The sequence below is a fragment of the Urocitellus parryii genome, chromosome 4, assembly GCF_045843805.1.
Source record: "Urocitellus parryii isolate mUroPar1 chromosome 4, mUroPar1.hap1, whole genome shotgun sequence".
Taxonomy (NCBI): Eukaryota; Metazoa; Chordata; class Mammalia; order Rodentia; family Sciuridae; genus Urocitellus; species Urocitellus parryii.
Window position 1 is genome coordinate 53,863,250 of NC_135534.1, and position 10,313 is coordinate 53,873,562.

At 38.4% G+C, this 10,313-nt stretch overlaps 1 protein-coding gene across 1 annotated transcript in view; it reads right to left on the reverse strand.

Moving 5' to 3' along the window:
• Ipo7 (importin 7) overlaps window positions 1–10,057 on the reverse strand; it is a 58,062-nt gene extending 48,005 nt beyond the window's left edge. The window contains exon 1 of the mRNA XM_077798186.1: window positions 9,550–10,057. Coding sequence (XP_077654312.1) covers window positions 9,550–9,633 — 84 coding nt within the window. The 5' untranslated portion in view covers window positions 9,634–10,057. The remainder of the gene's footprint in view (window positions 1–9,549) is intronic.
• Between the last annotated feature and the right edge of the window lie 256 nt (window positions 10,058–10,313).

Consider the following 10,313-nt stretch of genomic DNA (forward strand, 5'->3'; position numbering starts at 1 on the left):
GGACAGAAATCGTGGAATACCTAGGGCAGGAGTGTGTGGGGGGCATAATAAGAAGTGACTGTTAATTGGCATGGATTTTCTTTTGGGGCTGAGGAAAGTGTTCTACAGAGTGTGATGATGATTGCATAATTCTGTGACTATACTAAAAATCACTGAATTGCATACTTTAAATGAGTGAATTCAATAGTTAGTCTTTAAAAATCAACAACACTGGGGCTGGGGTTGTAATTCAGTGGTAGAGTACTTGCCTTGCATGTGTGAGGTCCTGGGTTCGATCCTCAGCACCCCATAATAAATAAATAGATAGATAGATAGATAGGATAGATTTTGTCCATCTACAATTAAAAACAATATTTAAAAATAAAACAACAACACTCAACAATAAAAATAAGTACTTATTACTTTATTAATGCTATACTACCTTGAAAAATACAGGTATAAATTCAAAAGTTCAATGATAAAAACTATGTCTTTCAAGCAACTGAGCTAGTCTAACAGTAAAAAAAAAAAAAATTTCTGTAAGAGGGGTTACCATAAATAACCTCAACCTGGGACATCTACCTACCTTTTCCATACAAATTTCCATCCACTTGAAATTCCTAAGGCAGAAGAAGCACTGCATTCTCCCAAAGTTAATGATAGAAATGAGAGTAATAAATATTGGATAATCAAAAGTAAAATTGAGACAGAAAGTAGATTAGTGATTGCCTGAGACTGGGATGGGGGATAAATAACAAAATGGCATAAGGGATATTATTGGGGTAGTGGTTATCCAATTCAATCTACTAAAAATAACTATGCCAGGCATGATGACACACACCTGTGATCTCAGCAACTCAGGAAGCTGTGGCTAAAAGATCACAAGTTCAAGGCCAGTCTCAGCAATTTAATGATGCTTTGTCTCAAAACAAAAAATAAAAAGGACTGGGAATGTAATTCAGTGGAACAGAACTTAACCTAGCATGCATAAGGCTCTGAGTTCAATCCCCAGGACTGGGGGGGGATGGGGTGCATATGGGGTGTGAATCACTGATTGTCATTTAAAACAGGTGAACTTTATGATATACAAATAACAAAAGGCCAAAGATCTATATACAAAAGACATACATTAACGCTCCAAATTAGGAAACCTGTTATTCTAAGGCATTGATCTCTAACAACTTACTTTTTTAGAAAATTCTTCTTTAGTTGTTGATGGACCTTTATTTATTTATATGCAGTGCTGAGAATCGAACCCATTGACTCACACATGTCAAGCAAACACTCTACCACTGTGCCATAACCCCAGCCAAATCTCTAACAACTTTCTGACATTCCTGAGTATAGCAAACTATCACATAGTAAAAAAGAATTTTCTTCATATTTTTAAGGGCAATTTAAAAAATAAAGTAAAAATGCCACTAACATCAATCTTTTATCACAAAACTAAATTTTACAAAATTATGGTATTCTCAACAGTTTAGCATACAGCAAATACTGACATGGGCCTCAAGACGTCATAATAGATCTTTTATGTGCGTCAAAGTCTAAATGTAACTTTTGTATGCTGACACTAATTACAGGACTAAGTCTTCTCTTCAAGCTCTTGGATTCTAGCAGTCAGAGTACCAGAGAACTGAAGCAACAGACAAGTCATTATACACCATTATTAATTAGGGCATACACACATAAAACTCCTAATACTCAAGTTTAAAAGCTAGTCTTAACATAAAACCACCTTTCAAAACTTTGTACCTTCTCAGTATCTGTCATCAACCCAGATAATTTCAATTTTCACCCTAATTCATCTCATCAAAATTCTTCAATAATCCCAACACCATTGTCCATCTCTTAACTCTACACTTCTAACTAGAATTACAGTTGCCACATACTTTAATATTATACTGAAGAGTTGTAACTGGACAAACCAATTAAATCTCAAAGTAAACCCTAAAGGGCTTAAACTCTGAGATGCAAGGACAAAATTTTAAATAGGAAAAGTAGGAATTTTATAAAACAGATTATTAGGAGAATGAAAGCAAATGGTGAAAGATAAAATATGAAGAAGTAAATTGTGACACAAAGATCTAATTAAGGGCTGGGATTACAGCTCAGCAGCAGAGCACTCCCCTGGCACACATGAGGTACTGGGTTCTATCCTCGGCACCACATAAAAATAAAATCAAGGTATTGTGTCCAACTACAACAAAAATATTTAAGAAAAAGATATCAAATCTGGGGATGTGGCTCAAGCGGTAGCGTGCTCACCTGGCATGCATGTGGCCTGGGTTTGATCCTCAGCACCACATACAAAGATGCTGTGTCTGCCGAAAACTAAAAAATAAATAAAAATTCTCTCTCTCTTTCTCTCTTAAAAAAAAAAAAAAGAAAGAAAGAAAGACAGAAAAAGATATCAAAAAAATCTAATTAATTTGGGCCAGTGGTGCACCACTTGTAATCCCAGCAACTCAGAAGGCTGAGGCAGGAGGATCATGAGTTCAAACCCAGCCTCAGCAACTTGGCAAGGCCCTGAGCAACTCAGCAAAATCCTGTCCCTAATAAAACATTTAAAAAAGGCTGAGGATGTGGCTCAGTAGTTAGGTGCCCCTGGGTTCAATCCCTTGTACAAAAAAAAAAAAATCTAATTAAATGTGAATTTTTTAAAAAGAGTCTTTACATGACCAGATAGATTGCCGCTATAGGAGGAGATCTTGAAGCAGTATGAAGGATCTAATTCAAGGACTGATGACTATAAAACAAGATGAATGGAAAAACTATTATTATAACAGGTAGCACAATAACAGGCCAGAAATACCTACTAGTCCCTCATTTCTACTCCACAGCCAGTTTCCCCACGGGTTACTGTGCCTCCCCACCTTTCCCATAGGTCTAAGTTTACAGGGCAAAAATGGAAACTACAAAAACCACAAAGTTCTCTAATCCTGATACCTTTTTAATCTACCATCTATCCTACTCCTTTACTAGCATTCTACTCACTGATCCTGTAATCAGAAATTGTTCCCCACTCTCTTACCCCTGAAAAGTCTTCAGTTCACTTTAATTTCTCAGAAATGCCACCAGTTGGGGCTGGGGTTGTGGCTCAGGGGTAGAGTGAGTCACTGGGTCCATCAACAACTAATAAAATATTTAAAAAAAATAAAATAAATAAAAAGAAATGCCAATACCTAGGCCATGGGGGATGAAGCTCAGTAGAATTTTTGCTTAGCATGCACAAGGCCCTGCAACTGATGCCCATCACTAGAAAAACAAATAAACAAAAAAATCCCAGAAATGCCAATCAATATCCCTTTCTTCAAATAGTTTTTTAAAATATTGTGAAAATAATTCATGCTCGCTGGTAGAAAAATTAAATTTTTTCTTTGTATCTCTCTCCTACTTTTATGCACAATTCCCCAATCGACTTTTTCCCCATTTCTCCAAGACCCAAAAAAAAGGGCATAACCCAAACTTTGGCCCTCCAGTCCACCCCACACCTCTGGTTCATACTTTCTTCTTCTCTATAGTAACCTGCAAAAGAAAATGACTTTTCATTGTGGTTTTCTCTTCTAAACTCCAGTTCTACATTCCAATTGCCTGCTACACTGTTTGTCAATGATGTTTATTTATCAGCTCCTCAAACCAGACATAAATTTTAACCCATGAAGAGAAATCCCTGTCTCCCAAAGTCAGTTTTCCATCTGGACCCACATTTTCCAATGGAATCACCTAATTTCAATATCTTGAAAGTTTATTTGTTAAATGCAAGCAGAGAGACTTCAATTAGTTAGTCTAAGTTAAACCATTTATAATGAAGAGGAGGGAGACTTAAGGAATTGACACAATAAATTTTTACATAAAATGAATACAAAATAATTTTAAAAGCTACAGAATTTCTGACCTTTCCTTTTACTAAATAATTTGACAAAGCCAAATAACTATACCTGTTTTACATGAAATATGAAGCATAATGAAGTTATCATAGGGGGAAAAGTTAGGACCAGGCTGAGACTCTCACTACATTCTCCTGCTTCAAACAAAAACTTCATTATAAATTATTCAGAGATCAAAAGGAAAAAAAATGCCACTTTACTCAGACTCATCATTAATATGCAACTGACAGAAACAATAAAAAAATTATATATCCATCTACTACACCTGAAAATGACTATTTTATTATAAATACTAATACAGAACCAAATGTAGTGGGAAATTCCTATAATTCCATTGACTTGTGATGATGAGGCAGGAAGATCACAAGTTCAAGGGCAGCCTTGAAAATTTTAAGTTTTAAAAAGGGAGGAGTAGGGATGTAAAGTGGTGGTAAAACACCCTTCAGTTCAATCCCCAGTACAAAATAATACATATATATATATTAAATCTTTCATATTTTATCTTTCAGATCTTCAACATGCTGTCACCGAGTAATTTCCTAAAAGCCAAAGTATCCAGAGAATTTCCCACTCCCAGATTCCAAATAGTATCTACTTTTCAATATTCCTGGTTAAGGAATGTTAGCTACTCAACCTACAAAAAACTCTGGTCTTCCAAAAATATACACTATTAGAAAGGCATAATGGCACACAACTGTAATCCCAGCAGCTTGAGAGACTGAGACAAGAGGATTCTAAGTTCAAAGCCAGCCTCAGCAATTTAGGCCCTAAGCAACTTGGCAAGACTCTGTCTCAAAATAAAAAATTTTTAAAAAGGGCTGGGGATGTGGCTCAGTGGTTACGTGCCCCTGGGTTCAATCCCTGGTACCCTCCCCCAAAAGAGTGTGTGTGTGTACACATACATATATACGTGTTGAGAGCCAAAGTTTAGTCAGAATGACACCTCGCATTTTGCTAGAGGGAATGGTTAAAAGGTGACCCTGCTCTGGGATTAGGGCAGCTTGGGGATTAGGGTGGATCCTGCAGCCTCGGCACCCGCTACTCTGGAGTTCCCATTGAGTTCTCCAGCAGAGCGCGGCGGAGGGAATGTATTCCCGGGAAGTGTGTGTAGAGTGCCGGTGAGAGTTCAGGAATAAAGAGTTGCTGTTTGAACCTACAAGGCTTTGTGGCGGCTCGGTTATTTTGTGCCCAGACAGACTGCGGCATATATGTACACACTACACATTTAAGTATTTTGTTTAATGTGCAAATTGGCCTACAAATATGGCATTATTTTGCACTTGATTTTGTCTTTTAATAAAAATAAAAATCAAATTAGCATGTATAAATAAGGTCCATCACAACACTAATTTGTCCATCACCATTTGTAAACACAAAATAAAGAAATATATCAAAACTAAGTTCATTTGCTTTTTCACATAAAACATGTAAGGAAGCAGCAGCATTTTTGCCTATATAACCATTTCATGGCACATTAAGCTTAGGAACTGAAGGTTTAAATGACATCTATAGGTAAGCCTTCAAATTCCACTTAGGGCATTTCTCTTGGCTACAAATGTGACAGACAGGGACTGTTAATGCTGATATCATATCTGCCTTTTACCAAAGTCATACATAATAGTTTTCTCACTTAAAACATACAAAGAGCTCCATTACAGTCTTGACTGCAGGTAAGTATTCAATTTCTAACAACTTTGCTTACTATTTAGCATACAGATAATTGGTGTTAAATGAACCAGACTAGAGTATCATTCAGAATATATTTCAAGATTTTTTCTTGGCATTACATATAAAAACTTCAGTTTATGGCTGTGCATGTTGGCTGGTGCACACCTGTAACACCAGTGACTTGGGAGGTCAAGCCAGGAGGATTCAAAGTTCAGAGCCAGGCTGGGTAATTTAGCAGGACCCTGTCTCCAAGTAAAAGATAAGGGATGGGGATATAGCTCAGAGGCAGACTGCCCTGGATTCAAAACCCCAATATTGCAACAAAAGAAGAAGAGCAGCAGCAGGAGAAGGAGGAGTAGGGGGAGGAAGAAGAAAGTAGAGGGAGGATATATATGCACAGGTTATGTGGAAATTCTACCTTTTATGAGGGACTTGAGCATCCTTGGTGTTCTAAACCAAGGTGGTTCTGGAACCAATCTTTCAAAAATTCCTAGGAAGGACTGGTCAGAACTTTCCAGTACTTAAAACATCTAAAGGGCTTTCAATGGAATTTCCACCTTGTACCTTTCCATTGTTTTCTCCAATAATAAAGGCAAAGTTTGCCACATGAAGATAATTAGAATTGGGATGTGACAATAAGTTCCAAAATTGAAACAGTGGTCCAAAAAGTAAAGAGCCATCAAAACATAAAACATACTACAGAATAAGTCATACTAAGTAGATGTAGCTTGATAATACCTGCTAAAAATGGAGACTTCAGTGCAGTTTCTAACAATCTAAGTACTATAACTAGATGAAACATCCTTGAGTTGAAAGGGGTATAACAGAGCTAAATTCTATACTATTATATATTGTGATATTAAGTCAGTGAATAAAATCTAACACTGGCAAATCAAATTATAATAGTAACAAAAGACAACTCCATCCTTCATGAAACTTAAAAATTATAGGGGGAAAAACAGAAATAAAATGTACAATAAATCAGTGCTACAGAGAAAAACAAACAAATGCAGAGAGACAGGGAGTGTGGTAACCAGGGAACTCCTTGGTGATAAGAAGACAAAGGAAATAAGAGAACAAGTCAGGGAGATAATTGAATAAAAGGAGTTCCAAGCAAATGTAACAGCTAAGTGCAAAGACTCTATGGCCAGAGCAGTTTTGTTTTCATACTATCTACATTATAAATACTTTGAAAACATCTGCAATTTTTACAGTCAGTGATTACTTCACTTAGTGAAGAAAAGATTCATTCACATGTTAAAGATATTTTTCCTTTAACTAAATGAGCCAAAATATAGCTTCAGTAAAATGATAAGACATGTAGAATGATCAATAGTTTTCAAAGCTAGTCTCTCAAGAATAAAAATGTTACTTCCTCATTCTTACTATATTCAAGCTTCAAGACTCAATCGGAATCTTCTCCCTAAATCAAGTTTCAGTCACAAAAAGTCAAAGGGCTGGGGTTGTAGATTAGTGGAAGTGCACTTGCCTAGCATGTGTGAGGCACTGTGTTCGAGTCTCAAAACCATATATAAATAAATAATATAAAGGTCCATCAACAACTAAAAAATATTTTTTTCAAAAAAGTCAAAGCAAAAGTACTCACATATAAGGGAGGGAGGAACTAATGCATTAAAATGGAATAAAGATTAGAAATTAGTAAATATTCTAGAAGTAATCTCAGCAACTCTGAAGGCTGAGGTAGTAGGATTGTAGAGGCCAGTCTTAGCAACTTAGCAAAACCCTGTCTCAAAATTTAAAAAATAAAATAACGAAATAAAAAGGACTGAGGATGTAGCTCTGTGTAAGAGTGCTCCGGGTTCAATCCCCAGTACCACAAAACAAGTAAGTATGTTAGTAAATAAATAAACATGTAAATAAATGAATATTTTTTAAAAAGGTACCTTAGGAAAATTACTATAAAATATTACTGTAATAATTGTAAGACATATATGAAATGTAAACAGCTAACAATCACAGACATAAAAGCTATAAAACACATTTTCTGCAAAAAAAGATCAACAGTGTCCACTGTTCCATAGTATTACAAAACAGCAACTCAATGGTTAAGTAATAAAAGGCTTTGAATACCATTGATTATTTATCTTCCAAAGACTAGCTTGTGAAATACTTACCCCAGGTCTTTTACGTTAGTGCATATAACAAGAAATGAAACACCTGCCCAAAAAATGATTCATAAACGCACATAGAAATATGGCATAATGAATCCCACTATTATGTAAAATTACAAAGTGCCAATAAAAATTTTAATTTAATTTTTGAAACAATAAGTGATTTTCAAATTTGCACAAAGTATTATTTATGCAATTTTTATGTTAGGGAATCAACACTTTCAAGTAACAGTGTTTTAAATTAATAATTACATGCAAGTATATTTAGTCAAAGTAATGTGCTATTAAGAGCAAAGTTACGTAAAAATTACTTTTTGCTTTTCTAGGCTTACACCTGCATAAATACTTCATAAGCAAAATAATGTTCATCAAAATTCATGTCTATCATAACACAAGTCAAAACAAAAAGTGATCCATAACTGCCCCCATAGTTTAGTAATGGTTCGAAGTGGGAATTTGTTTCAACTTCCTCTTTTATACCAATAGGAATCTAAGCTCCTCCCAAGGTGACTTTGAGCATGCAATTGTTAAGCATAGTATGATGATCTTAACATAGAAAAGATTTAACTTTTTGGCTTGAAATTTTACACTTAATTCATCTGAACTGAGTAGTCTTCTTGAACTGTTTCTGTAGTACAACATTGTACAAGATGTTGTTCAATTGGTGGTATTCCTGCTGCTTTTGATAAATCAAAAAGTAATGTTTTAAATGTCAGCTAAGACAAGCATATAATAACTGAATCTCTTTAGAGTGGAACTTCTTTTTTAAGTTCAAAAATGTATGCTAAATCACTAAAACTGACAGATTCAACAATATATCAAAATACGGTTATTAACTGGCAACAGAAGTTACAATAGTCCTTTGAGGCAGCCTTTGAAACAGAAATCATTAACATCTAAAACTGTACCAGTTAAGAAACAAGGTATGATGATGAACACAGTACAATAAGATAGCCACGTGGTAATGCTTTCCAAGGGGTGCTCTCCAAAAAATACAGGGCAAGAAGAAACTAACCCTCAGCAAACGCAGCATCTAAAATGATCTGCAAGTGGAGCACGTTTCAAAGCTCTCAGATTTACATTATCTCACTTGACCATCACAGCAATCCTGTGTCCTAATTTTATGAATGGAAAAAACTAAGAATCAAAAGGTTAAGCAACTTGCCCAAGGTCACTCAAGAAATTAGTGATGCAGCTACACCTAGAAGGGTGCACTTCACCTGACCCTTTCCACTACATCACTCCGCCTCTCGACTGTGGCATTATGACAGGAGAAGAGCAAGGATCAGATTCATGTGTTAACCCACACTACTCCTGCCTACCAATGAGGCGCAGGCTTCCCTCTTAAAGCAGCTCGCCAGAAATAAGTTGTGACCAAGAGGCAGGCCACTGATCAGCCCAGCGAAGTGACAAGGCTCGACATGCACAGCCCCCCATAAACCAGTATGCATTCCCAGGAGCCCCTCAGACTCGGCGCCGACAAGACTGCTCACGAAAACGTCTGAAAGCCTCCCAGTGAGTTTCGCCCCCTCCTGGACTCAAGGAAAGAGCTGGATGTGAGCCAGAGGGCGGCCAGCCACCGGAGCCAGCCATGTGTCCAGCCCGTCACGCCCGCCTCGCCCGGGCCGGCTCCTCACGCCTAGACCATAGCCAGAGGCCCAGCTCGGAATCAGGCAGCCTTGGCGGCTGCCACCTCCACCACATCAGCCTGAGGCGTCCCGGCGTGGCACTGCCGTCAGGTCTCCACCCGACCCCTCCATATGGGCCCCTTGGCGACACCGTCCGCGCTTCTGGCCAGGCCGGGAGGGCTCTGCCGGCCAGAGTCAGCCCGCCCGCCGCCGCCGCCGCCGCCGCCACCGCCGCTAGCCGGGCGTCCTTACTTCATTGAGCTGGCGCTCCGCGGCCTCGCGCAGGGCTGGGTCCATGGTGCCCCGTAGGGCCTCGATAATGGTATTGGGGTCCATTGTAGCGCGGACTCGGTCAAACCCGGAGCACGGATGCTACTGGGGCAAGAGTAGCGCCACTCACTGCGCACATGGACCCGCCGCGCTCCGCAGCGGCAACCGGCGCGAAAGGAAAGAGAAGCGCCAAGGCCCCGGATAGAACCTCTTCGCCTCGGTGTGGAGGCGGGAGATGCTCCGGCCACTTCCTGTCGGCGCGCCAGCGGAGGGCTTTGGGAAATGTAGTCCGCGGACGCAGACGCAGCCCACGTGGCTGGGCTCCCACCGAGGAGTCCTGCTCATCGAGAAAAAAACGTTTAAACCACGGAAAGAAAATTAAGACAATGAGTTACAAAGATTTCATATAATATACCTAGGGAATCTGATACAATGTTTGATGCAATCCTTGTAATAGCTGTATAATCAAAGGATTTTTTTTTTTTTTTTTTTTTTGGTGAGGGTGGCGGGCATTGGGGATTGAACTCTGGGGCGCTTTACCACTGAGCTATGTTCCCAGTTTTATGTATTTAGTTGTTTCATTTTAAGACAGGGACTCGCTAAATTGCTGAAGCTAGCCGCCAACTTGCAGTCCTACTACCTCAGCTTTCCTAGTGGCTGATGATACAGGTGTGTGATACCACGCCCTTCTGAATTAACTTTTTGGAAAAGCAATTTGAGATATATTTCTAAATGTTAAAAAAAAA